Source organism: Cryptomeria japonica, chromosome 5, assembly GCF_030272615.1.
Source record: "Cryptomeria japonica chromosome 5, Sugi_1.0, whole genome shotgun sequence".
NCBI lineage: Eukaryota > Viridiplantae > Streptophyta > Pinopsida > Cupressales > Cupressaceae > Cryptomeria > Cryptomeria japonica.
Window position 1 is genome coordinate 32,543,953 of NC_081409.1, and position 27,974 is coordinate 32,571,926.

Genomic DNA, 27,974 nt, shown 5'->3' on the forward strand with positions numbered 1-27,974 from the left:
AAAATTGCTAAATGACTTGTCCACACACACACACAAGACTTCTTGATGCAAGCTATGGAGTAATAACGTATTACTCAGCTTCCCAAGGTGGGTCCCATGGTTCTCTATCTTACAATGTCCCTCAAACCAATGTTTTTGCTCTCAAATCACTAAGCAAAATGGTTTAGGGATGGCAAATGCAAGAACGAGGGATGCTTTGATAGATTTTAGAATGAAATGCATCCTAAGATATGCATGATTCTAAAAATGCAATAAACTAAATGATAAAATGACAAAATTAGTTTGAATACTATCCTAGCATACTATATTAGTCTATGATTGAGCTAAAATGATAAAGAAATTATTCTAAACATGCATATTTAGACTAATTCCTGATTTCAAAGAGGCTAAAATGATGAGCATAAAAATGATATGAAAGCTTGAAGGTATTTGAGCATAAGTGTGATACTACAAATTTGGATGATTTAAAATGGAGGAATGAGAGCTCTATTTATAGCACAAACAGGGCAATGGATGGTCAAGATTGAAAATTGGAAAAATCAAGGGCCAAGTTTGAAAGTTGGGGATCCATGTGCACAATTTGCACCAATGAAATGGTGACAAATGTCAACATAGGGTTGGGTTGAGAGAAGGGGTTGGAGGCATTAAAGGCCTGAGAAGACCTCATGGTTATCTAGAGGGTAAGGGTCAAGTCTAAGTTAGGCTTACCCACTGGATTAAGAGTTAATCCAAGGATAAATCTTTGTGCAAATGATTAAGAGATAATCATGGTCAAAGCATTAAAGGCCTGATGAGACCCTTGGGTTGGGTGAAGGTTGAGTTAAAACAAATGTTTTAACCATGTAAAAGGGTTTGAGAAGTGACCTCCCCTTGCTTAGGGATGTGACAAAGTTTAGAGGAGGTGTTAGGCTAATTAGAAGTGATTAGAAGATTCTAGAAGAGATTAGAAAGGGGTTTAGGATTTTGCAAGTGGATGGAGGGATAATAGGCTTTAATTGAATTAAATGATTTTCATTCAATTTGGTTGAAATTTGGAAAAATTAAATAAATTAGATTTATTCAATTTAGGATAACTATTTAATTAAATTTGAATTTAATTAAAAGTGGATAGGGGAGATTTAATTGAATAAAATGATTTATTCATTAAATGGGTATAGTGAATTTAATTTAAATAAATTGAGTAATTTACTTAATTAAATAGAAGAATGTGGATAATTTAATTAAATTGGATTTAATTAAATAGAAAAATGAACATAAAATATTCATTTAGGAATATGGTCATTTTTATACGTCTACAGTTTTTAATTGAGGGTCATGGCCCCATTGATTATAAAGTACACTTTACTTTATAATATTAGATTATCATTAAAGTGCCCTTTTAGTGATAATTAATCATTAATCCTTTTCGCTCATCTATCTACATATGAGATCAACACTACAATTGAGGCCTATCCATTTGCCCTGCTATAAATAAAACCTTGATTTCTTGAAATAGTAACTTACTATAAATAGTAAGTATGTAGAACTGAGTCCAACAAAGGCCAAACTTGAACTCTGGATGGGAATAAGCCTTCTACTCTGATAACTAAGACCCTTTAAACAACTGTCTTAGCCTACGAGGGCCAATGATAGGCTACCCAATCATAAAACGAGAGCGGCTAAAAAGGGCACATTACATAGAAAGATTCTCAAAAATCATTTGTCTCGTGGTTATGAATAAGTGTTGAATGCCTTTCTGTGTTCTGGTCAAAAGTATACCCCATAGTTTATTATTCAAAAATCAAAATTTAATCTCACAAGAGAGTTGTACCTTCAAAATTAAAGAGAAGTTAATTATTATACAACTTACCCGACTATTGATAGAGTTTGTCTTTATTAAACTAGGAAAATAGAGTTAGAATTAAAAAATTCTTCATAAAGACAAATATGTTAACCAACAAAGGTACCCTCGTTAATGGGTGCAGGAATGTTGATAATGGGTCCAGGAAGGATGAGCTTCCTCTCAATCCTAGAGATAATGTGGAGTGAAAGCAACCGAAAGAGGGTGGGTCAAGATTAATTTTGACGGGGCCTCAAGAGGGAACCCAAGGCTGAATGGAGCAGGGTGTGATATAAGAATCCACTTGGGCATAATGTGAGAAAGCAGAATTCTTGGGGGAAGCTACCAATAATATGGTAGAATTCCAAGTAGCACTGTTGGGGCTAAAATGCAGTGTAGCAATCAATGCTGTGTGGATTCACCAACTTGGAAGTTAGGGAAATGGCTAAGGCCCACTCAAACTCTAACAAGGAAATTTAAGGAATTTAAAGTTACTCACATATATTGTGAGAGTAATAGGATGGCTGATGATTTGGCGAAGAAGGCGGTTGGGGGTGGTGTGGAAGACAGGTCAGCTGAGGACAGGGTGCCAAATACCCTCAAGGACTAACATGGCCATGAAGGTACGAGACGGTAATCATTTTGACACATGCCCCGCTAGAATGATGGAATGAACGTATCTGAAGTAACCCCTGTTGTTCTGCCCTTAATTTTCAGTTTTGATGGTTTGGCATTTTGTCAAACACTTGGCAGGCAAACCTTTGAATTCTGATTTTTCTAGGTCTGATATGAATTTCTGAGTTTGTTGTTAGAATTTTGGATTGATTGTGCTGCAATTACATGTACCAAATAAGAGAGAACATGACAAACAACTTAACAATACCAAAGGAACCCTTTATTGGTGAAATATGAGGTCTGATTACAAATAAATCAGGTATTTATCAGACTGTAACAGCAAGTACAAACCCTAAGTATTTGAGTGTTCAGCAGTTACAACATACCAGGTTGTTGCATAACTCCAATGGCAATGAGATGAGCAATGTAGAAGACAATCTGATGATGAAACAAACTCAAATCTGGACTCCAACAAGTCTGAGATTTATGTATATAACTGGAAGGTCTAAAACACAATGCTGAATGCAAATTTGGTGATGCCAAACTCCCCAAAATCTCCTCCAAACCCTAGCACAACTTAGCAATGAAATACTAACAAACCCTTGCTCAAACAAATCTAAACCTGCTGCAAGCACTATTCACATCACTGTAGCAGCAATGTTCATGTCACTGTTGCAGCACCATTCACGTTACTATTCACAGCTCTATTCATATCACTGCAAATAAGCCCCAAAATGAATTATAAATGAATCCACCTCTTCAAGGAATGTTGAGGTTTCGTCCAACCTTCCAATCTCCAAGGAGTTTTTGTTCCCAAAAGTCTGTTTTGCTGCTGAAACTCTTCTCCAGAGCTCAAATCCAATTTGTTGTTCTAAAAATGAATGAATGAATACTTCATTGTTGATGTGTCTAAAGTTGCATTGCTACGACTCTATCCGGCCAACGCAAAATAGAATGTTCTCAACGAGTATCCTATCCTCTCTTGTATAAGGAAGCCCTAATGTTGTTTTAGTTGATCAAAGGTGACAACCTCAAGGTTCCAAATGTCAGTTCTTGACTGCGGGATAACTCAACGGTTGATGTGTTTTGCTGGGAGCACAAGGGGCCTTACGTTTTGCAACAAGCTGGTCTGCATCTCAAATGATGTTGCGTTTCTCAAGCTCGGGAATAAAAGAAAAGAAGAAGGGTTTAAGAAACCTAAAATTAACAAGACTGGTATGTGGTTAGACGGATTCAACATAACCAATCCCTGCTTGGCCAAAATGGCTCACAACCTCGCAGGAACGATGCAATCTTCAAGGGAACTTGGAAGATTTTCAGACTGCAAATGCATGGCTAAGAACCCAATTCTGGCGTAGCTCAGACAAACACCTACAATTGAACTAAACAACATTTAAAAGCTCAGTCTTGTTGATACATGATAGCCTCGGTAAGATAAATGATTGAATGAGAGATAAATGAAATCTCTCATTCAATCATCTATCTCATCGATAGACTATGATAAGACTCCAGTTATCTAATATATACACATGAGATTATGATCATGATTCAGTTATTATATATTTATCATCGATTGTATGCATGATATACGATCTAGCTGTGATCGTATCCTTCGATTTATATATATAACCTTGCATATAAATCCCGATTAACAATCGGGTTCTTAACTAATGTCTATATATCGATTAACATCGGTTACTAATCATAATGCACAGGATACTGATTGGTATCGGGTTTATTGTTAATACTAACACACCGATTGGTATCGGGTTTATTGTTAATACTAACACACCGATAATGCTTACACACCGATTGGTATAGGGTTTAATGTTAAATGGTTACACACCGATTATCAGTTTAATTCAATTATGGTTTGAAGAGGTACGATCAAGTAATATCTTGATCGGTCATGTCTAATAGACATGACCGGTCAAGGTATTGCTTGATCTCCTATGTTTGCATATATATATCGATCGGTTAAATGTAGGAAGGACATCGAAATTTATAAATGCTCTTTCTCCATCTGCAACATACCATATAAATCAGATTTATTATATTGCAAATTAACATATACTTGAAAGGAAGAATAACTTGAATATAACTTGCACCTTGAATTGAAAATTGAATAACATTTACATGGTATCAGAGCCAGGTTAAATCGAACCTGAGGTTATTCAATTTTGTGGAAAATTCAAGACAAGCATATATTCAACATCACATTTCTCCTAATGGCTAGCACTATCAGATTCGAAGATAGACTCAGAGAAGGTGATGACTTCTCAGCATGAAAGTTCAGAATTCAGATGATTCTAAGAGAAAATAAAGTCGAATCATTTGTAAAAACTGAAACTACAGAACCTGAGACTGAACCTGACAAAGCAACTTGGATACAGGGAAATGAAAAGGCCATCAAAATCATAGTTGATGGGGTGAGGAATAATATTATGCCCATCATAAGGAAACATGAAACGGCCTACAACATGTTCAAAGCACTTAAAGATGCATTTGAGATATCCAATGCTAGTAGAACCTTGGCTTTAAATAGAGAAATAAATCATATAGCTATGATCAAAGGGGAGTCAGTCAATGCCTACTTCATGCGGATATCAGCCCTAAGGGATGAGCTAGCAACCCTTGGATATGAGATCCAAAGCAAAGAATGAACACTCATTGCTCTAGATGGGTTGCCTAGTATATGGGAAACATTCGTCCAAGGCATCAATGCAAGGGATAAATTTCCAAAATTTGAAAGGCTAAAGGCGGACTGTCTCCAAGAAGAATCAAGGTTAAATAAGAAAGGGATCAAACAAAAGAATATAGATGAAGATATTCAAGTCCTAAATACAAACTCCAATAAGAAAAGCAAGCAGAAACAATTTAGGAACAGGAAAGGTCGTCATGGCAAGAACACCTTCAAGAAGGATCTTTCACAGATTCAATGCTACAGATGTGACAAATTCGGACACTATGTTGCCAAATGTCTGGAAAGAGCCAAACAACAAGCCACATTTGCCAAAACAAGAAAATCTAAAGGGGAAGATGACTCTGAGAAGTATGTACTCTACTCAGCACTTACAAACCAAGCATCAAACAAGATTAACTCCTGGGTGATCGACAGTGGCTCATCCAGACACATTACAGGGTTTAAAAAAGTGCTAAACTCCATGATAGAGGAGAAAGATGAGGAAGTAACTATCGAAGATGACTCCACACATCTAGTCAGAGAAGTTGACACCTGCGCTATCAAACTGAAGTCAAGTGTATCATTGCAACTTAAAGGAGTACTATATATCCTAGGCATCAAGAGAAATCTAATCTCCATATCAGCACTAGAGGATAATGGGTACAAAGTGACCTTCATGGACAACAAAGTGTTGACGTGGCCAAAGAATTCATCTATCAAGAAAGCTAAAACCATTGGTCAAAGACAAGGCTACTTGTATGAGCTGTGCACAAAGCCCAACCTAGCCCTAATCCATGAAACTACAAATGCTAATGAAGTTTGGCATAGAAAACTAGGTCACCTGAATTTTAGAGCTTTATCATCAATGGGAAACCTTGTCACAAGTCTACCTAAGTTAAAGCAATATCATTCAGGGGCATGCAAGGGATGTGCCCTAGGTAAAAATACTAAAGGTGTTTTTCAAAATAGTACTAGGAAAACAAGCAAAGTTTTAGAATTAGTTCATTTTGATGTATGTGGACCTATGTCTGTACCTTCTTTAGGGGGATTTTTGTATTATGTAATATTTGTTGATGACTACTCTAAGAAAACTTGGATCTACTTTCTGAAATGTAAAGAATCAAAAGAGATCCCTAATAGGTTTAAGAAATTTAAATCACGAAAAGAAAACTACTCAAGAAATAAAATCAAAACCTTAGGAACTAACAATGGGGGGGAATACACCTCAGATTTGTTTAAAGATTTTTGTAAAAATGCTGGGATTAAGAGGGAGCTTACTATACCTTATAATCCTTGATAAAATGGGGTAGCTGAAAGGAAAAATAGGACAATTGTAGAAACTGCCAAAGCCATGATTCTTGATCAGAATCTAAATACCAATCTTTGGGCAGAAGCAACAAGCACTGATGTATATATACAAAATAGATGTCCTCACTCCCATCTTGAAGCTAAAACCCCTGAGGAAGTCTTTATTAAAACAAAGCCAGATATCAGCCACCTTAGAATATTTGGGTGTCCTGTCTATATTCATGTACCTAAGGAGAAAAGATTAAAATTAAAGTCTTCTGGAAAAAGGGGAATACCTATAGGATATAGTGAAACCTCCAAGGCCTACAGAATCTATATACCTGGTCAGAGAAATATTGAACTGAGTAGGGATGTAATCTTTGAAGAAGACTTAGCCTTCAAAAGAGTCCAAAGCTCAATAGAACCTGAAGTCTATATCCCTATCCCTAGCATAGAGGAAGACCCTGCTCCTGAGCTTCAGAGGGAGAGTATTGAGGAAAATGAAGGTGAAACTCAAAACCCACCTAGAGAAAATTTCAAGAAAAGACCATTATGGGCTACCAAAACTGTAGAAGAAGCTTAGAAGTATGTTGCTCCTTCAAGAACCTTGAGAGAAAGCAAAACACCTAACAAACTCACCAACTACGTTGCTCTCATGAATGATCTTTCAAAAGAAGAACCTACTAATGTATCAGATGAACATAAACATCAAGTTTGGAAGAATGCCATGTCTGAGGAATACCAATCCATTATGAAAAATGATGTTTGGGAGATTGTTCCTAAGCCAGCTGGAAAATCTGTTGTCACCTCCAAATGGCTCTTCAAAATCAAACATGTTGTAGATGGCAGCATTGAGAAACACAAGGCTAGATTTGTAGCCAGAGGGTTCTCACAAAAGGAAGGAATTGACTATGAAGAAACCTTTGCACCTGTAGCCAGATATACCTCAGTAAGAACAGTCTTAGCCATTGCAGCAGCAAAAGGATGGAAAGTACATCAGATGCATGTAAAGACAACATTTCTTAATGGAGAGATTACACAAGAAGTATACCTAGAGCAACCTGAAGGGTTTGAGATTCATGATGTAGAATCTCATGTATGTAAACTCAAGAAAGCTCTTTATGGGCTTAAACGGGCTCCCATGGCTTGGTATGAAAGAATTGACACTAATCTTTCAGGGCTAGGCTTCTCAAAGAATGATGCAGATCCAAATCTCTACTATAAGCAAAACAAAGGTGATATGCTGATATTGATTTTATATGTTGATGATTTGTTAATGACAGGAAAAGATCACCTCATAGATCAATGTAAGAAAGACCTTGCTAAAGAATTTGATATGAAGGACATGGGACTCCTTCATTACTTCCTAGGTTTGGAAGTATGGCAGAATTCTGATGGCATTATACTAAACCAAGGTAAATATACCTTGGACATTTTGAAGAGATTTAGAATGCTAAACTGCAGACCCATGACCACTCCAATGGAAACAAACCTTCATAAACTTAAGGAAGTAGCAGCAGAATCACAACCCTCAGATCCTACTCTATACAGGCAAATGATTGGGTCCCTGATGTATCTTGTAAATACGAGACCAGATATTTGTTATGCAGTTAATGCCTTGAGTCAGTTTATGTGTGAACCAAAAGAGATACACCTAGTAGTGGTAAAACATATCATGAGATATCTACAAGGTACCCTAAAACTTGGTCTCAAATATGAAAAAATTGAACTAGATCTACACGGATTCACAAATTCAGATTGGGCTGGAAGTGTAACTGACAGGAAAAGCACCTCAGGATGCTATTTCAGTTTAGGTTCAGCCATGATATCCTAGATTAGCAAAAAACAGTCATCAGTAGCACAGAGTTCCACCGAGGCCGAATACATTTCAACCTCCATGGCTGCTTGAGAGGCAGCATGGCTTAGGAAGCTACTTGTGGGGTTATTCGGTGAACCAATGAAGCCTACAGTTACTCATTGCAACAACCAAAGTTGTATAAAACTTTCAGTGAACCCGGTATTTCATGACAGATCCAAACATATTGAGATTCCATATCATTATGTTCGAGACATGGTAGATAGGAATGTGATCCAATTGGAATACATTTGTACAGGAGATCAGACAGCAGATATTCTTACCAAACCACTTTCAAGGGTGAAAGTTGAGCACTTCAGAAAAGGTCTTGGTATGATTGAAATTTAATTTGCTTTGTACTCCTATACTTATTAAGATGTTTTATGTGTAAAACTTCTTTGTCATGTTAGGATTTTTATGGATTTAAATCCCCTGTGTTCATGTCTAAGAGGTGACGATCTCTCAGATAATGAACACTTGTATGTAAACATTATAAAGGGACGATCTTATGATGTTCAAACCAGTTATCATGTTGGATCTCTGGTATGCCATGATTGTGTTGTGGTAAAACATTTGGATAAAATTTTAGTGCACATACCACAACTTGGATAAGTTGAGAATTTAACTATTCTCATGTATTTATTCGTAAGTATTACATGTTTAGGCAATACTGATATCACGTGATTAGGCGATATCTTGTCATCACAAGTTGATGTGATGAACTTTTGTATCACACGTTTAAGTGATACTTCATGTCACGTGCTTAGGTGATGTGATTTCCTGTATCATATGTTTGATGATACTTCATGTCACATGTCTAGGTGATATGATTCCTTAAAGAGTAAGATTATAAGACCATAATGAGAAATGTGATACTAGATATGTTGTCTTCCATTTATCTTCCCTAGCTAAGAGGGATTGTTGATACATGATAGCCTCGGTAAGATTAATGATTGAATGAGAGATAAATGAAGTCTCTCATTCAATCATTTATCTCATCGATAGACTATGATAAGACTTCAGTTATCTTATATATACACATGAGATTATGATGATGATCAGTTATTATATATTTATCATCGATTGTATGCATGATATACCATCTAGTTGTGATCGTATCCTTCGATTCATATATATAACCTTGCATATAAATGTCGATTAACAATCGGGTTCTTAACTAATGTCTATATACCAATTAACATCGGTTACTAATCATAATGCACAGAAAACCGATTGGTATCGGGTTTATTGTTAATGCTAACACACCGATTGGTATCAGGTTTAACACCGATTGGTATCGGGTTTAATGTTAAATGCTTACACACTGATTGGTATCGGGTTTAATGTCAAATGCATACACACAGATTATCAGTTTAATTCGATTATGGTTTGAAGAGGCACGATCAAGTAATATCTTGATCGGTCATGTCTAATAGACATGACCGATCAAGGTATTGCTTGATCTCTTATGTTTACATATATATATCGATCGGTGAAATGTAGGAAGGACATCGAAATTTATAAATGTTCTTTCTCCATTTGCAACATACCATATAAATCAGATATATAATATTGCGAATTAACATATACTTGAAAGGAAGAATAACTTGAATATAACTTGCACCTTGAATTGAAAATTGAATAACATTTATAAGTCTAACCATACACAAGGATACACAATCAGCATATCCTCAATGGTATGAGCCTGAATCCATCAGATACTTGCACACCAAGAAGATCTATCTAAATTGCTGAAAGAAACCACGCAAACAGAAGAAAACCAAGATAACAAACACCATTCTTCAATGTTTATATATTGATTTTGACTGCCCTTAAAACAATATTTTGCAGCATTTCTATGCTACTCCTAAAATCTAACTTTCTACAAAACTCTAACCTATTCTAACTGTCTACAAATCTAACAATAATCTAACCCTTTACAAAAGAAAGGCCTCTGCCTTTTATAGATTTTTCAATTTGAATTGGTGGCCAGGATGGATTGCATCCAAGGGGCCTGATCTGCCCTCTAGAAGCTGGCAGCTTTAACCCATGCCAACTCAGTTCTTAGTTATCCACCCAACCACTATCCAACTACCTACCACTATTTGGCTTTAATTTAGTCACAGAAGCACAGTAATAACAGTAATCACAGATATTAAATATTTTATTAGCGAATGAATTATGTCCTCGCGCGTAATTCCTATATTAATCTCGCTGAGTGCGGACTGCCCTTTTCCTTGGGTCATGTCTTTCCCAAGCATTGTTTGTATGGAAAAAGACGCGACTCGGAAAGAAAGCCACGTCTCCTTTTGAGCGTTGTGACTCAACATGCCATGAGTCCTTTACATGTTTATATAGCTTGTTGCACGTAGGGGCAAAGGGGGAGGAATAGGTAAGGATACAAACGGAGCGCTGGAGATTGGGAACGCCAACATCAACTACGATCTGCGAACAGGTAAGAACGGTAAGGGTCATAAAATATATATGTGTGTGGACGTGTGTACCACACACACACATATATACTAGTGCATATTTATGATTACATGTATCACTAATGTTTGATTATATGAATATAGTAATAAAGATATGAAGGCTAATAAGGTTTGAATGCAGAATTTAGTAGTAAGAGTAATATAGACTACAACACGTATGACAGTAATTATTCATTTTTTATATAATGGCAGATCTGTCGGCCACTACACCCCACTAAATGTAATTAATGCTTATTTAATGTATATGTTAATAAATATAAGTAATTAATATTTAATATATATATATATATTAATGAATGAATAATTTAATATATATGTTAATAAATATAATTAATGGATATTTAATATATATTAATGAATATTTTTATACATATATTAAGGAATGGTTTTTAGGAATATGTGTAAACATATGTTAAATGGATATGTGAAAATATATGTTAATGAATACATATTAATGAACAGTTAGGAATATACATAATAAATAAATGTGAATAATGATTAATGAACATTTTTATGAATATATGTTAGGGAATACATGTTAAATCAGGAGTATGTAAATGTGGATTATGGAATGGAAAGTAGCAATCAAATGCAAGAATGTATTATAAATGTGATTACAATGTTAGGGAATACATGTTAAATCAGGAATATGTAAATGTGGATTATGGAATGGAAAATAGCAATCAAATGCAAGAATGTATTATAAATGTTATTACATGTTGGGGCTATAGGGAGGAAACTCACTTAGTCTAAGGAGGGATTATGATAATCCCTAGGGCAATATATATACTAAATATCTATATGCATATATATGGCTTGGTTGATTAAATTCATCCAAGAAGAGATGGATCTGGACGGTCCCCTCTGAGGACTTGGATGATGGAGGCATCACCCAAGGCAAGGGGTAGACAAGGGTCTTCCTTGGATGGCTTGGGTGTAAGAGGTTACACCCAAGACAGGATTCGAACTCATCTTCGATTTCCTGGAGGGCTTGGGACCAAGGGGTTCCAAGAAGGCGAACTTCACGGCCGCCTAAGGACATACTTTCGTATGGCATTCGTATCCTTTTTATTAGATGAAAATTATGATTACATTAATTAAGTATTAAAGTTAGATTGCAATTTAGATTATATATATATATATATATATGTTTGTTGTGTTCTAACAATCTATTTTGCAAGTTAATGATCTCTAACTAGTAGGGACATTACATTTGTCTTTCTTGTTTGCTACAATAAAGAAATCAGAAGCCTGAATTCAATTTTCAGTATTAGATTAGTTGTATTTTGCATATTTCTTTCATTGTGCAATATTCAAAAGTCAATAACACACAAGCAAACCTCAAAACTCTTCAAACCCAAAACATCTACACACTAGTCAAAGAATTTTATTTAAACAAATCTATCAGATTGTGCCAATCAGCAGTTGGTATCTTTCAAAGTATCCACTACTCAGTCTGGTGGATGCTTCACCTATCCAGCAAAGGCGGGAGGTGGTGAGAAGAAATGCATTATTCCTAAAGAAACTGCTGGATTTGTCGATGGAAGGTGGCACTAGGTGCCTGCAGAAGTATTTGGCGACAGAGGGCCTAGTAAGCGATGGGGAGGATGATAAAGCGACTGGGGAATGAGGACTCGAACAAAGAAATTATGTCAAGACTGGACCTGTTAAAGGAGGCGGAGGTGGTTATCCACACAGATTGCAGCTCAGACTGTCCAATCAAGGTCAGGGCTGTTGAGGATGCATGCGGCAGGGAAAGGAAGATAAGATGATAAAATTATGATAAGTTTACAATATTTTGCTATGTATATGTACAATCACTATAACTGTGATAGATAGGGGTCGGCCATATTGGAGAAGGTTTAGATGTTGAAGTTAGATGTTAGGTGATATCAGGCAGATAGTATATGCTAGAGGGACATTTTGGACTGATACTTATTGGTCCTGCATGAATATGTAATAAACTTTTTTGATATAATACAAGGGTGCTGCCTCTTAGCAGCTATTTAATGATCAAAAAAAATCTGTTAACCAACAAAGACTTTGGCTTCCCTATTTTACACCTCTAGGTACAGGCAATGGTTTAGCATCATAGTTAAACAAGTTAAAGAGATCAAGAGTTCTAATAATAAACTTATTAAATTTAAGGTTTGACTCGGACCTTTCTAGCTTTTGTGTGATTTGATTGTGCCGTGATTTCTGTGTTGCATCAAGCTACGAATTAGAAGAGTTGGGTTTGGCAAGAGGACTCTTTGAAGTTTTAACCATATGTACTATAAACCCTAGAGATATATTCATAGATAATTAAGGTTATCAAGATATATTTTCCAATACTTGCAAAGTTTCAATAAAAGGTACTAATCTAAAGGGACTTCAGAAGAAAATACAATTTACCACAATGTAAGAAGTATTGACCCCATCAGCTTCCAATTCAGCTAGAATTCCTCTTCCTGGAGCATCATTAGCAACCTACAGTCAACAAAATCACATTATTTTTCTTTACTTGGACTAGATCTCAGTTTCCTGGGTCCAACTATTCTTCTTGTGACAAACATTTAAACACAAACTGGAGGTACTTGCATTTCTCCAAAAAAATTCAAATTAAGATCAATGTGGTGTCAAGAAAACGGCACTATAAAATTATAAATAATGAAAAAAAAGAAAACACCATTAAATATTTGTCCCAGCAGACATAATTAAATTTTAAAAAGACAAATTTATATAGTCATTGTAAAACAGACTCACCTTGGATATTATACGAGGACATAGCCCTAGCCTTGCTGCTCCAGTTAACGCATTACCAACATTCCCACCTCCTTGGACCTAGCTTCAGGAAATCAAGTGGCAAAAAATATAAGCATAACAGTTTACCATCAGTTTATCACTTTCAACACATGATTTACTTAACCTATAATATCTTGAAAGTAAACAACGATGACACTACTTCACATTTTTCACACAAGACACATAGTTCACATGTTTCACACAAAAGGACACAATCAGCTATGGATTATGTTTGGTGGTCTGCAAATAGATCAAATATAAATACAAAGAACTAATTATTTTACTAGGATAATGTGCCCTAACCACTTATTGGCAATTTTGCTGTAACGTTCAAGAAAAAATTTACATGGAAATCTTGAATGAAACACTCATTTACCCAAATGAATTTTTCAATTTCCAAAATTATACCTTTTGCAAAAAGGTAGTACATATTGTACATGCAATATAATAACAAGTGCATGCATCATGGATGAAAGAGCTATAGAAAGAATGATGTGAAAAAAGACCCTAATTTAAGATCATAGTCTAGAACATTCATCCATAATTCAAAATGGGCACCATTTCTTTTTAAGCGTCTAGTGGCGGGTTCCAAATACAGCTGATAAGCATTAACCTTTGACTCAAACGCAGGACCCAGGTGGAACCCAGGGAGAACCCAAGTGGACCCGAGAGAATCAAGGCCCATGGGTTCCCAAAAACAGGGCCCACGGGTCATACAAGTCAAAAAAGTATAACCAAACATGAAAATTATAGGTCAAAAAAGTCAAAAATGTATAAACAAACTCGAATCGGTTGGAAACTTGAAACTTGAATATTATCTTTTTTGCAAATTATGAATATGATATTACATTTACGATATATGAATATCAGATTATTTATTGGCATTGGCAATTATGGATTTATGATATATCTGTTATCATTTATGTATCATTGTATGGGAAAGATACATTGTATGTTTCATATTTGTATGTTTGAAGTTTGAACTGTGAACATATATATTTATAATTTTGATGTTTGAACATATATATAATATATGACATATATACATATGTATATATATGTGTGTGTGTGTGTGTGTGTGTACATATATGTGTGTGTGTGTGTGTGTGTACATGTGTGTGTGTGTGTACGGACGAACCCGTACCCATACCCAAGAAAAAAAAAATTGCCGAATCCACGAATCTGAACCTGAATCCAAACCCGAACCGGTAACTTAACCAAAAACCATAAAAACAGCTGGAGCACTTGGAGCTTATGCAGAACAAAAGTTGTACAAAAAAGTGCTAGTGCTAGTTGTTGGATGACAAAAGCTGCTGTTTGGTCTAGTTGTCAATATGTTTGGGCAGCTAAACTGGTAATTTCATTTACTCTGATTCCAAATCGTCTTATCTTTTAACTCGTTAGAGTGATTTTTTTATCATCTTTTTAGGCTTCTTCATACAAAACAAAGGCATCTCCTAAAAAATATAATGAACCAAACTTTGCCAACCTAAGACTTCGAGAATTTTTTATTTCAATTAATTTCATGTGGCAGAATCATCCATTTTTTAACTCATCCCTGTTAGGGAATTATCAAGTTGATTAAACCATTTACTACAAAACCCATGAGAGAAAAGCATGCAAACAAGTATACAAATTAACCATGATACAGAGATCAAAGACAGATTACACAAGATCAAAGTTTGCAAACTCGGATTCAGATAGTACTAGGCAAGACAAATAAAATCAACTTAAAAAAATACTTGGCAACCTAAAAACACTTAATTTTTTTTTAAAAAACTATAATTTTTTGAATAAAACATAAATGTTCTGCAAAATACAGCTACAAAATGTATCAAATCAGTTTGGTGGGGCGCTAGGGGCAATGACCCTCACAAGAGCTTGGGGGTAGCACCCCTAGCAGGTATGAAGGGCACCAGCCCTCTTGCAAGCCCAAATAAAGACATTCAAAGCCACATAAACCCTCCCGGTGCACACCATTTTCAAAAATTATTAAGTGGCAAAAACAATGCTACTTTCCTCATCTGTGGTATCATTTTCATGTATGTAAAGACTGCTCTCCTTCTGGTAGCCTCTTCTACCATGCCGGTAGACATTCTTCTTCCTGTCCTTACCACTTTGATTGATCATCTTCATTCTTATCACCATAGGGACATTTGGCAGCAAAATGTCCAATCTTTCCACAGTTGAAACATTTCAAGGGCAGCTTGCCTTTGTATTTGCCTAAACCCGTCTTGAGTCTTCTAGCAAAGTTTGCCATGATATCATCAGAGTCTTCACCGGTTCCATCTTGAGCAGACTCTTCTTTTCCTTTCCTTGATGTTTTGAATGCAGCTTCTTTCTTCACAGCCTCAATACCGGCAGTCCTCATCTCATAAGCAGTTAGGGAACCATACAACTCATCCATTGTAAAGATTTTCAGATATTTTGCTTCTTCTATTGCTGAAACCTTTGTATCTTACTTAGATGTAAGAGATCTAAGTACTTTCTTCACTACCATCTCATCTTTTATTTCTTCTCCAAGCCCTCTAATGGTATTTGTTGTTTCATCAATCCTTTGGAGATAGTCAGCAATCTTCTCTTCATCTCTCATCTTCAAACCCTCAAGCTATGCTCTCAATGTCTGTAACTTGGCTTCCTTGACTTTAGCATCGCCTTCAAATATTTTCTGCAACTTCTCCCAAGTTTCTTTGGCAGATGAGCAGTGCATGACCTTAACAAACTCATTATCAGATAACCCAATAAGAATGGCATTTTTAACTTTAGCATTGTACTCATATTCCTTCTTAGCATCTGGATCAGTAGGGGAATTATTAGGGACTGTATACCCATTCACAACCGACATCCATACATCACAAACTAGAGAGGACAAATAGGTTTCCATTCTTCTACTCCAAAAGGCATAGTTGACACCATAAAACATAGGGGCTTTTGAGGAGGCTGATTCATTTCTTGCCATTGTGAACACTTGACAAGATCTACCCAAGCTAGAGAACGCTTTGACAAAACAAGGTACCTATGCTCTGATACCAATTGTTGGACACAATGGATCACTGAGAGGGGAGTGAATCAGTGATATAACACTTTTTCTTTAATCAGGGATATACCGGTACAATATGAAACAACAGATTGTTGACCGGCAAGCCAAACTATGCAAACTAAGTGTGTGAAAGGATTTGTTATAACATCAAAATAACACATACACAAGAAAGCATCACATAACAACAGATATACGAGGAAAAACTTCGCTGAGAATAGCTGTTGGAGATCTTCTGCTCCAATCCAGCCTCACAATGAAAATGATCTGATTACAATTTTTGGGCATTGTTCTCACAAAAGCTCGCACCCTTGTTGAGCTCCCAACTCAGCAACCTTGTGAAACATGGAAACAAACCCGAAGTGTGGGACCTTGCGCAAGGGGGTTGAATCTCCGGAGAAGGTCGGCTTCCTTCCGACTAGCAACACTTTTGGATGGTATGATCGACACTCAAGGCTTTAAATGCTCCGACAGTTTTGGTGACTTGTGCACTTTCTTTTGTGGAGCCACAAGGGTGCATTAAATTTTTTTGACACGATTTCCATCAAGGGAGGTACGAGGCCATGCTTGGTGACTTATGTCATGTCTAACTTTGCAAGGTTAGTCAATCCACCTTCTCAGGATTGCCCTTTGTGGGTATGGCTAGGTTGCTTGCATGTACAAATCAAGTGCATGCACTTCCCTGCACTTCCAGACTGACATGCAGGGGTCATGATCACCCTTGTAACCATTTTTCTATATAAAGGTTGTTAAGCCTCATTGTACAGGGTTCTCTCCCTGTTGGCTTAAGCTATCCCATGCTCTCCCACTTCTCTTGTATTTATCTTGCATTTATGCAACTGTAAGTTTGGCCATTGGCCTTATAATTAATTGAAAATCACCATTCTTGCCTTCTTTCAACCTATGTATGATGTGTATGTTTTCTTACCTTCATCATAGGTGTATGTCTTGTGGCTTTTCTCTCCATATATGTTGTGTTAACTTGTTTTCTGAGTGTGACTTGTGGGAATCCTTCTCCCCTCTTGACACTCAGCGAATTTTAACCTCCATACATGCATTGGAGTCACTCATGCAACTGAAGTTTGTGCATCTCCTGGGTGTTTCAATTAATTTTTTGTGTCATTTCGGGTGGGGAGAGGAACAATCTCTTATCTTGGTATATCACTTCCTTTTATTTCAAGCATTTCTCTCTTCCCTTTACCTCTGCAATTTGTTAGGATAGGCCTAGGAGTTAGTTTTGAAGTGTTGAGTTGGTTCAACACCTGCACCTGGATTGAGAAGGAAGCCGACCTTCTCTGAAGATTCAACCCCCTTGCGCAAGGTCCCACACTTCGGGGTTGTTTCCATGTTTCACAAGGTTGCTAAGTTGATAGCTCAGCAAAGGTGTGAGCTTTTGTGACAACAGTTTTTGGCACGCCCGGTGGGACCTAATTTCAACATACATGCTAAGGATTCAATGTTGTTCTTGGCATCTCAGCCTTTAGAGGCAGTCATCTTCAAGCACTTGGCAACTCTGCTCACAAGACCGGTCTCTTGCACACGATTACTTTCTATTAATGATATAGGATAACCATGCAGCATTACTTTCTAACATATGAACCTATGGCATGGAATAGAGTCCATGAATTAATGATAACAGCAGACTGACATTTATACAAACAGTTGGCAAAGATCAAAATGACAATGACAACATGAAGGGTAGCCTTCTAATCTTTATTCATGAGTTAAAATAGGCTTAACTTCATTAGCCGGTTCACAGCAATGCATTCACTACTGAATCATAGAAACCATCAGATTTATCTAAAGACATAAGACTGTCATAAACTTATTACAATCACTGAAAATGCAATGAAAATTGGACAACAAGGAACCTGGAATGACTGCAATGATGTAAGAAGCAATATCAGCTGTCAAAAAGCCTCCCAAGTGTCAAATCGTGCCATATATAATGCCGCCGTGACTGCTGTAAAATTGAAAGTCTGAGAACACAATGTGATCTGCTGACAATCATCCCAATGCTTCCTTCAAATGATTCGGTCACCCACTAGAAGACAGCGCCAAACATCCTAGGAGACCCATGAGTGAACACGAGCATCACAAGGTCAATCGATGGAGTATAGGGGTGGCGAAACTGGTATACTTCGTCCTCCTCTAATAATTAATTCATGCACTCTTCTCACCAGCAAATGCACCAAACAGCATCACCTTGGTCACACCTTTAATCTGCAATCATTAGAGTGTGGAATCGATGCAAATGTAGAGAAATCTGAGTGAAAACAAGGGTACCATGAAATCTGCAACCTCTGTCAACAGCAAGTCCAAAACCCACGATCTGTGTAGTACCCCTCCTTGATCAGACTCTTTTTGTATGTTTTTGATTGACTTCAGTGGAACATTATTGTATATTGATTTAGATTTTATGAGATGTCATTTCATGCTTTATCTGGATTTGTGGTGTATGATTTTATGTTGTATCTCAGTGCTTATGATTAATGTTATTTTGAGGATCATTATCATGGATTGACACTCTTACCTTATATGTGCGATGCGTTATTTATGTGTTGCGTGTTTGCATGTGTATGCGATGCGAGGGGATGATTTTCCTTCACTCACTCTAGTGAGACGGGGAACGTCACGATTCTCCTTCATCGGTGTGCGTGCCGTGTTTGTATATATATATATATATATATATATATATATATATATATATATATATATATATATATATATATATATATATATATATTTGTCTATATGCACGTGTGGTACTTTGGTGCAGGACATTGCAGATACAAGTACCGGGTAGGTACGGGTATCGACTCCACCTGGTTTCACAGGTCTGAGCGTGCCTTATATGTCCGATGGGAGTGGAGGAGATAGTTGTTGGACCCTAACTTGACCCGCAGTTACACTCGTGTGAGTGTTGTCAGTCAGTTGTCTTTCCCGTCTGGCTGGTGTGCGAGTCATAGTGCTTTGGTTTGGTCATTTGTGAGTCGTCATTTGATCATTCTTCGTTTTGCGTGTTTTCGTTCATTTGTATGGTTATTTAATTGAATGGATGATGCTATCTTATGTTGGCGTAATTAGTTAATTATTATGCTCTGAGATTATTGATTTAATTAAATTAATGATTTGCTAGATTAAATGGTTAAATGGCTTATTTCATTGTGTAAAGTTGCATTAATATATTTTGTGGAAGGAAATAAATAATTGCCCAGCCATTTAAATGTTAAATGATTATGTTGAAAGAAAGTATTTTGGAAACTAGAAAATAAAATTAAAAGCTTTTCTTTTTACCTTTCCATTTGACTTTTTATTTTAATTGTTGGAAAAGAATTGTTTTTGGAAGAAAGGAGTAAATCTGATTGCTTTTTAATTTAAAATATTTAAATCTGATTGGATGGATAAACTTTAAACCTAGAAAGTTTAGGTTAAAATATATTTTTCCATATATGCCTGGAAATTCATGGGAATAGGGAGCAAGAATTTCTGGAGAGAAATTTGGTAAATCATTCTAGAAGGAGGAGCTGGAATTCGATTTGGGTTGCAAGGATTGGGATGCTTCCACCATTTTGCTTCTAGTTTGCTTCAAGGTTGGATGATCTCTTCTTGTTTTAAATTTAATTTTGATTTTTTTGTTGCTTCCTATGTATGAAAGAAAAAGCAAATATTCTTGTAGAATCTTGTGGAATGATTGGAATAGAAGAAGAAATGCCCATTATTGTTGATTTGTGAAGCTTATATCATATGTCTGCTTATAGGAAAGAAATGGTTCATTTCTCTATTTCCTGTATGTTTTTGTGTTCTTGAAAATCAACTTCTTGGATCGCCTCTTCTATTTGGAATGGAATGAATTGGATTTAGTTTGTTGTGTGCTTCCTATTATCTTATTGCCCAAGATTTGGGGTTCTTGTGTGATTATAGCTCACCATCTACCTTTCTGAAAAATATCCATTTCAATTTTGGATCTTGGTACTGTGTGTGTGTGTGCCCATGAAATGAACCAGAGATGAATCGTGTTCATGTTTAAACGGTTTTAAATGCTTTGCAAGCATGTTTTTATTTGTTCGTAGACTTTACCTTACCCCGTGGTGGGCTAGTCCCACCACGCGGGTCGGTAGTGTCTGCTACCCGCAGGTAGCAGTACTACCGGTCGGCAGTACCGCTACCGGCGGTAGCAGCTCTACCGGTCGGTAGGCCTGTTACCAACGGTAGCAATACTACCGGTAGGTAGTGTCTTTTGCCTCGGCAGCAGCACTACCGCGGGTTGGCCTTGAGCCCACTTGACCTTGTACCCTTACCAGTACAAACTGGTATGTGCTATGTATTTAATTTTTACTAAATGAAATATTTAAAAGTGGTTTTTATATTAATAAAATAGTGATTTTCAAGTGATTTTTATTATGTAGTTTAATAAACTTATCAATGAAAATCAAGGCATGAATTAGTAATTCAAATTGGTTAATTTGGATATATTCTAGAAATGAATTAAATGCCTATTAGCAATTCATATTTTATTCGGTTGAGTATTTGATGTGAATTTTATCCTTGATGGAATATTGATTTGGAAATTGAATAGATGTGAATGGTAAAAGAGTGTTTTATTTAATTTTCAATCAATGATGTTGCAAGTGCTTATGATGCTGAGTTTCTCAAAGATTGTCTGAGTGCGGACTTAGGGAAATTAGCTTTCCATTGCAAAGAGTTGTTTTGTGTTATTTGGTACCTTTGACCAAGTGATATATGATGACTTCGTTGTCTTAACCATGTAGTGTCTTTGCCTTATGGTTAACCAAGAATCAATATGTCCTTGTTTTGACCACTTGTTTTTGGATAGTGGTGTTATGGTTGTCTGCTTCGCCATAGGGTCCTCGTGGAGTGACCGTGTTTGTTAGTGTCCTTTGAGAGAGTGGCTTTCGAGTGGGGGCTGCGCCCAAAGTGGTTGGCAGGATAATCCATCGAAAGTCAGATAATAAAGTGATAATCTAATTAATTGATTAGGTGGGTAGTTCTCAAACATTAATAAAGATATTGTACCTCGCGCATAGGTGAGTGCTTGTACTGAGGCTCATAATGTAGGGAGAAGGCCTGGAATGGCAAACCGACCACCTTGTCCTCACGAAAGGTTGGTAGGGTCCACATGAGACTTAGTTGGAACCGGAGGTTCGGGAAAGGTTACCAGGATAACCCAGGATGGGGGCCGGGACCTATGGAGGTTGTACCATGGTATCCATCTTAAGCTATGCGATGACACTCTCTCTTTAGGTTCAATTGTGTATTTGTGATGTTGAGTCACCTGGATTATTGTGGAGTCATTTTGTGTTGTCATGGAGTCGTATTGTTTTTTTGACCATGTCATGCTTTTGTTTGCTTGAGGGTCCTCAGCTATCTCCTAGCACGATGGCGTGATTCCATTTTGAGAATTACATGGTTGGGTGGTAGTGCCGCTTCCCATCGGATGTTCTTGTTCGTACCTTCATGCGAGGATTGGCTTCGCAGGTGTTTTTGTGGTTCGTGGCTCTTGCTCTATCTCATTTTTGGAGATTATTGTTATTTGGAGACCTATGTGGTAATTGTATCATGATCTTATGTAACCTTGTAATTGGTTAAGTTGCATCTTTATACGTATATTGAGAAGCCATGTATTGGAAGAGCAATGTAATCCTTTGTTTGGGATGTTATTTATCAGTTTCCTTTATGTTATGTGTGCATGCTTATTGAAGAGAAAATTATATTGTATCCTTTCAATCTTTCAATGGTGTTATTTGTTATTGCATATGGCTTCTTGTGATCATTGAGTTAATGATGGATTATTGGATTAACCTTAATTGTGGAATTTGTCTTTTGGTTTTAATTCTTCGTTGGTAACCCTTAAGGAATTCTGGTGTAAGTCTTTCGCTTGTGTTATCGTGCATGTTGTGTGCTATGCACTTATTATGTTTATACTACTTTGAAGAGTGGATGTTCTATTTTACAGAGCAAGTCTTCACTGGGAAGTCTAAATTTGACTGGGCCCAGATCATAAGCAACAGCATCCACACCCAGCTGATAGAGCTTGAAACGAAGAAATACTTCACTATGACCTCTTACTTGGTCTACATGTTCGCCAAGAACTAGCCGCTGCCAGGTTTGATAATGAAAGGTGAAATCGGGAATGGGCCTGGTCAGGTAAAGGTCTATGATTGTTACCCGCAGCTGCATTACCAAGATATAGCTCAAAGGGAAAAGAACAGCCCAGCTTATGCAGTTGGCCAATATGAGCGTGTTAATGACGCCTTCACAATGCGCCTGTTCAGGCTAATGCAGGGAGGATTACACATAAGGCTCTTAGAGCAAGCTACTATTCTAGTACAGAGGTATGGAGCCCGGTTCATTCAGTTCCCAAGGTTCTCCTATATCCGAATAGCAGGCTTTCATGGTGCCCCTCTCCGACTTCCACGATACCCAACCGACAAAATAATTCTTATGGAGGTCGCAGGGCAGTCACATCCGGCCGGCATCTTACTCAGAGAAACCAAGCAGGCTGGATTCGCATTCCCCATAATCATAGGCAACCATGATGTCCACCTAAAGACCCCTACCCTAGCAGAGGAATCTCTCGCAGAGCTGGCCTCTTATGGTCTACAGGACCATTTTGCGAGAAAATATTTCGATCACGATAATCTGGCAAAGAGAGCCTATGGCAGGCGGTACAGAGCAAAGGAATCAATTGAAGACTATTGGAAGAATTGCTCTGATGACTACAAGGTTCGGAGGCGTGAATATTCTAGACTGAGTGTGCAGCAAATGCGACTCTTTGAATACCGTCGGGTCCCAGATCAGCTCACAAATTCAAGGAATTGCCTCCAGGTCCGAGAATTTCAAGCAGTAAGGCATCTCTTGCCAGGCGTTGATTGGTCCCAAGACCCAATCATTGATTTCGAGGCAGTCATGGCAGCCCTAGCAAGGTACACAGATCAATGGTTACATCAGCAGATTGAGAGGCTAATTCACGAAGGAGTCCAATTCACCTACCACCTAATGGGTAGCCTTGATTCTCAATCCTCCGAAGATGAGGGAACGTCCAGTCCACCCAGGGAAGAAATTGAGAAACCTGAGAAGAGAAAGAAAGCTAAGGCTTGTAGAGGGACTCGGACATCCAAAAGAACAAGAAGGGAGAAGATTCCTATAAGGAGACCAAAGGTCACATCATCGTCAAAGGACCCTAGGTCGTCCGACGATGTAGTGGAATTAGATTATATACTTGCTCCGCCTTCCCAGAGTGACGTCGACACGTTTGAAGCTAATGATCCTCCTGCGCCTGACATGCTAGAAGCTGAGCTAAGAGCCCTTGAATCAACCGAACTGGGCAACCAAATAGAGGAAGGAGAGATTCCATCCATTCAAGGGGTAAAAGTGCATGAACCCACCCAACAGAGCCGCCACGAGTTGCTACTCCACAATACAACCAAAGATGACTCTACCGTCGAAGGAGAGCAAAGGATAGATGAGACTCATGAGCTCGAAAGGACTGAAGAACAACCATCACATGAAGATGCCAGACAGTTGTTCAGTGAAATAGGAGAAAATTCAGCTGCAAGCAAAGAACTTCGCACCTCTTCCACCCCTCCGGTAGCAGAGCAGCTGCGAATCTGTAATGAGTCGGTTGAAAACGTCAAAGAGCAGAATGCAAACTTAACCTTATCATCAGCCCAAGCAGTACCTCAAGAATGGTTGATTGCCAAAGCCCAGCGCAAGGCCGCCACCAAACCACCTATTGATCTAGAGGATATCTTCTTGTGCATAGACCAAGCAAAAGCTAAGGGGAAGAAAAAGTCCAAGGCATATTCTAGAGTGACCAAAGAGGAACCGCACTCTTCACATTGCCACCCCGCCTATAGACAAGCCAGCAAATCAGATTACACTGGCAGATTATAGCATCACAACTGTCCCCATTGGACGAGCCACTAAGGAGCAAGAAAAAGAAGAATTCAAGGATTCAATGCAGAACATACTCAAGCAGCTCGAAGAGATAACAGCTGAAAAGGACATGTATTGGGCTCGTGCTGAGCAAGCCGAGGGATACATCGATCAGCTTCTGAGGCCACTTCACAATGCCTCCGAATCCCATATTCCTCTGATGGCATTCGCGCAAAGGACCACAACAGAATTTAAGGAGTACGGGACACCGCAAGGGCCGTCAGGGAATGGATACAAGACATCAAGAAAAGGGGAGAGCGAATCCTTAAGGAAGTAAAAGAGATGGCCCACCATCGAGAACTCACTCTAGTCAAGTTATTAGAGGTAAAGAGAGAATCCCTCCACATGCACGAAGTGGCTGCCACTACCCTTCCACTCATGAGAGCTCCTTTCTGGACACGCGCAAATTCCTACTTTGTCCGCCATCCTAGATCCTCATAGCATCAGTACTCTTAAGGAATGGTACTGGACTATCACCATGAAAAACGACACCAGAGAAATTATTGACCAAGAGAATGACGCATGTGAGGTGATTCTGGGAAACATGCAAGAACTAGGTAAGACAATCCTCCGATCAATGGTTTCGGGATGGATAAACGACTTGTCCGATGATGCAATCCAGCCGGACTAGGAAGAAAGATTGGGAACGGGTAGGATTACCTATTCTGCTAAAGACTTGAGTTTTGTTGGTCAGTTCCATTCAGACATGTTATGCTTTGAGCGTAATCGCTCCAGCTGGAATGACGGTTTAAAGCATGTAGACCAATATCTCGAAGGCATGCAATACAAAATTCGTCATCCTCCTATGCCTCCATTAAGTTTGTTATTCCAATTATGCATCGGATTCCAGGAATACGTTCGTGAGGAACGTGCAGCAGGTCGTGATCTATGGCGGGAATATTTGCATGGCGAAGATCAATTTCTAGAAAAGGAGTGTGAGGCTGAAATAGAGAAAGTGATTTCTCAAAAGTGCCTTTTTCTCTCTAAATCTTAAAAGTGCACTTTTGCACCAAAAGGTGACATTTGACTTTTGGTAAACAAAATGTAAAACTTTATTAATGCACCTTTTGGATTATTTTTGGAATTGTTGTAATCACCTTTTTAGGTAGTTATTGCTCCTTTGGGGGTGGTTGTTGATATTTGCATCTCATTTATGGGTATGGGCAACCATGCTTTATGGATGAATCTGCGCCACTTGTTTAGATTAAATCTAGGCCATTCATCCTTTTTTGAAGCCTATTTAAGAGACTAGTTTTCCCTCATTTTGTAAGAAGTTCTTGGATTGTTGCAAAAGCTCTAGCAAAATTTACAGGAATTAATGCAAAGATTAAGACTGTTTACAAGTTTCCTTGTGAGTGCATGGTCTCCTTCTTCACTTAATTTAGAAATCTTTCAGTTATGTTTATTTCCTTTACATAACATTTTCAAGCAAACATCTGATAGAATCCTCGCAGTCCACACCATTGGGGAACGGCTGATTGCATTTCTCTCTGCATGGTTAATTTGGACCTTTCATGATTAGTTTGGTTATTGAATACTCACTATGAATGTAAAAGTTCTGATGTTGTATGTGATAACATGAAAAATCTTATTTTCCTTTGAAGATTGCACTAGATTTATGCAAATACTGTGCATGAGTAGCTGGTAACGCTTAGTCTTGTTATTTGGAGGCTTCCGTCTGTTTGATTAAACTGCTATCTTAGTTAGAATTTACATTTCATGTATCTCTCTCAGCCTATCCTTCCCTCCTTTTTCCCCCTTTTTTATCAAGAAAATCCGCAGTCCCATTAAAAAAACAGTATCAGCTTAACCGAAATCATCTGATAGAAAGATTATAAAAGTTCCAGGGAACTTATCTATAAATTGCCTATCTCAACGTAAGTCCCCCTTGTGTTTCCAGCATAAACACATCAAACCACTAAGAAATCCCGCAGTCAAGACCTGACAAAAGAAACCTTGAGGTTGTCCCCTTTGATCAAATATAAAAAATAGCATTAGGGACTTCCTTATCTCAAGAGAGGATAGGATACTCAACTGGTTATTCTATTCTGTGTTGGCCGTATGGAGTTTGCAGCAAAGCGATTTCAGACACGTCAAGACAGCGGAAGAGCGCAGAATTGTTTTTATCCAGGATAGACTGGATTTCATGCAGAAAGGCTTGGTGTTTCATCAATGCTTGAATTGAAGCTGCCGAGAATTGTTTGCTCCTCCATTCATTATGAATCCTCATCTGTAAATCAGCAGGAACTTCTTCTTCTGGAATAGGCTCTCCATCCTGACTTACTATGTTGCAAGAGGCCCTTTCACAATGTGAGACAATATCTTGGAAAACTTCACCCCGGAATCTCCTTGCATCACTGATCTCCTCAATGAGGGATTTAAGAACAAGGGTCTTGTTTTCCAGGAGTTCTTCAAATTCCAAGTACATGACCCTGGAAGAGATGATGGCATGCTCTTCTAGAACACTCAGCTGTTATTGGGGCATGGTACGCCAAATTGTCAGACTTTTCTCAACGCTTTCCAGATTCTTTTTGAAAGTGTTAGAAGTCTGATCCAGTTTCTGCTCAATGGTCTCCAACTTAGACATTATCTGGAAAATGTCTTTCATTACCTGTGTACATAGATCGTGAAGCTGATCAACCCAGGAATCCAGTGCTTGTTCCTTTTCAGCAGCCCTTTCCACTCCACGAATCGATTCTTGGGAACCAGAAGAACCTATGGAGTTACTCCCTTCAGCAGCAAGTTTTGTGATTTTATGAATGGCTGCCATAAGCTGTCAGCTTTCCTCTTCTAGCTTGTCTTTCTTTGCTAGAAGCTCATCACACCTTTGCACCAATGAAGCAACAGAAAACTGAGCATCATGTTTAATGACCTCATGCGTTTGTTTGCCCAACTCTATCCTTGTAACCTTATAATCAACAGCTGACATTTCATCAAGTGGCTTATCTGCAATAGGTTCCACAATTTCAGCTACTTTCATCTTGTTACTATCAACAGTTACTCTGGAGAGTCTTGGCCTTCTTAGCAACTTTAGATCTGAACTGTTTCAGTTGCTGATAGTCAAAGGTGTCAAGTGAGATTTCTTGCTTCTTCCTTTTCGGGGTGAAAGAACTAAGCCATGGAGGCAAAGTCATCAACTCCCCTCCAGTCACAGTCGTAGGCAAAGGAGAAGCAGTTGCTGTTTGAATCACCGTGGTCATCCTGGGAGGAATATCTGTTTGGACAGCAACCACGGTTTGCTCAGTTACCAATGGGCATGAAGATTGCCTCATGAACTCTTCAAAACCAGAAGTGGAAGTATCAATTTCTGACAACTGAATGCAAGCAGGATTATCCTCAGGAACTTTCAACATAGTCTCTTGTTGATGACTAGGAGATGGCTCGTATGCTGAAATAGAAATTGCATTCTGAGGAGACTCATCCTCAAGCAAATCAAGAGGAGA

At 37.9% G+C, this 27,974-nt stretch overlaps 1 protein-coding gene across 9 annotated transcripts in view; it reads right to left on the minus strand.

The window, feature by feature from the left end:
* LOC131057390 (uncharacterized) overlaps nucleotides 1-27,974 on the minus strand; it is a 208,873-nt gene that overhangs the window by 156,431 nt on the left and 24,468 nt on the right. For all 9 annotated transcript variants that reach the window (XM_059221075.1, XM_057991557.2, XM_059221072.1 and 6 more), the window contains exons 4-5: nucleotides 13,497-13,574; nucleotides 13,146-13,220 (exon numbers count right to left, since the gene is read on the minus strand). In XM_059221075.1, coding sequence (XP_059077058.1) covers nucleotides 13,146-13,220; nucleotides 13,497-13,574 — 153 coding nt within the window. The remainder of the gene's footprint in view (nucleotides 1-13,145; nucleotides 13,221-13,496; nucleotides 13,575-27,974) is intronic.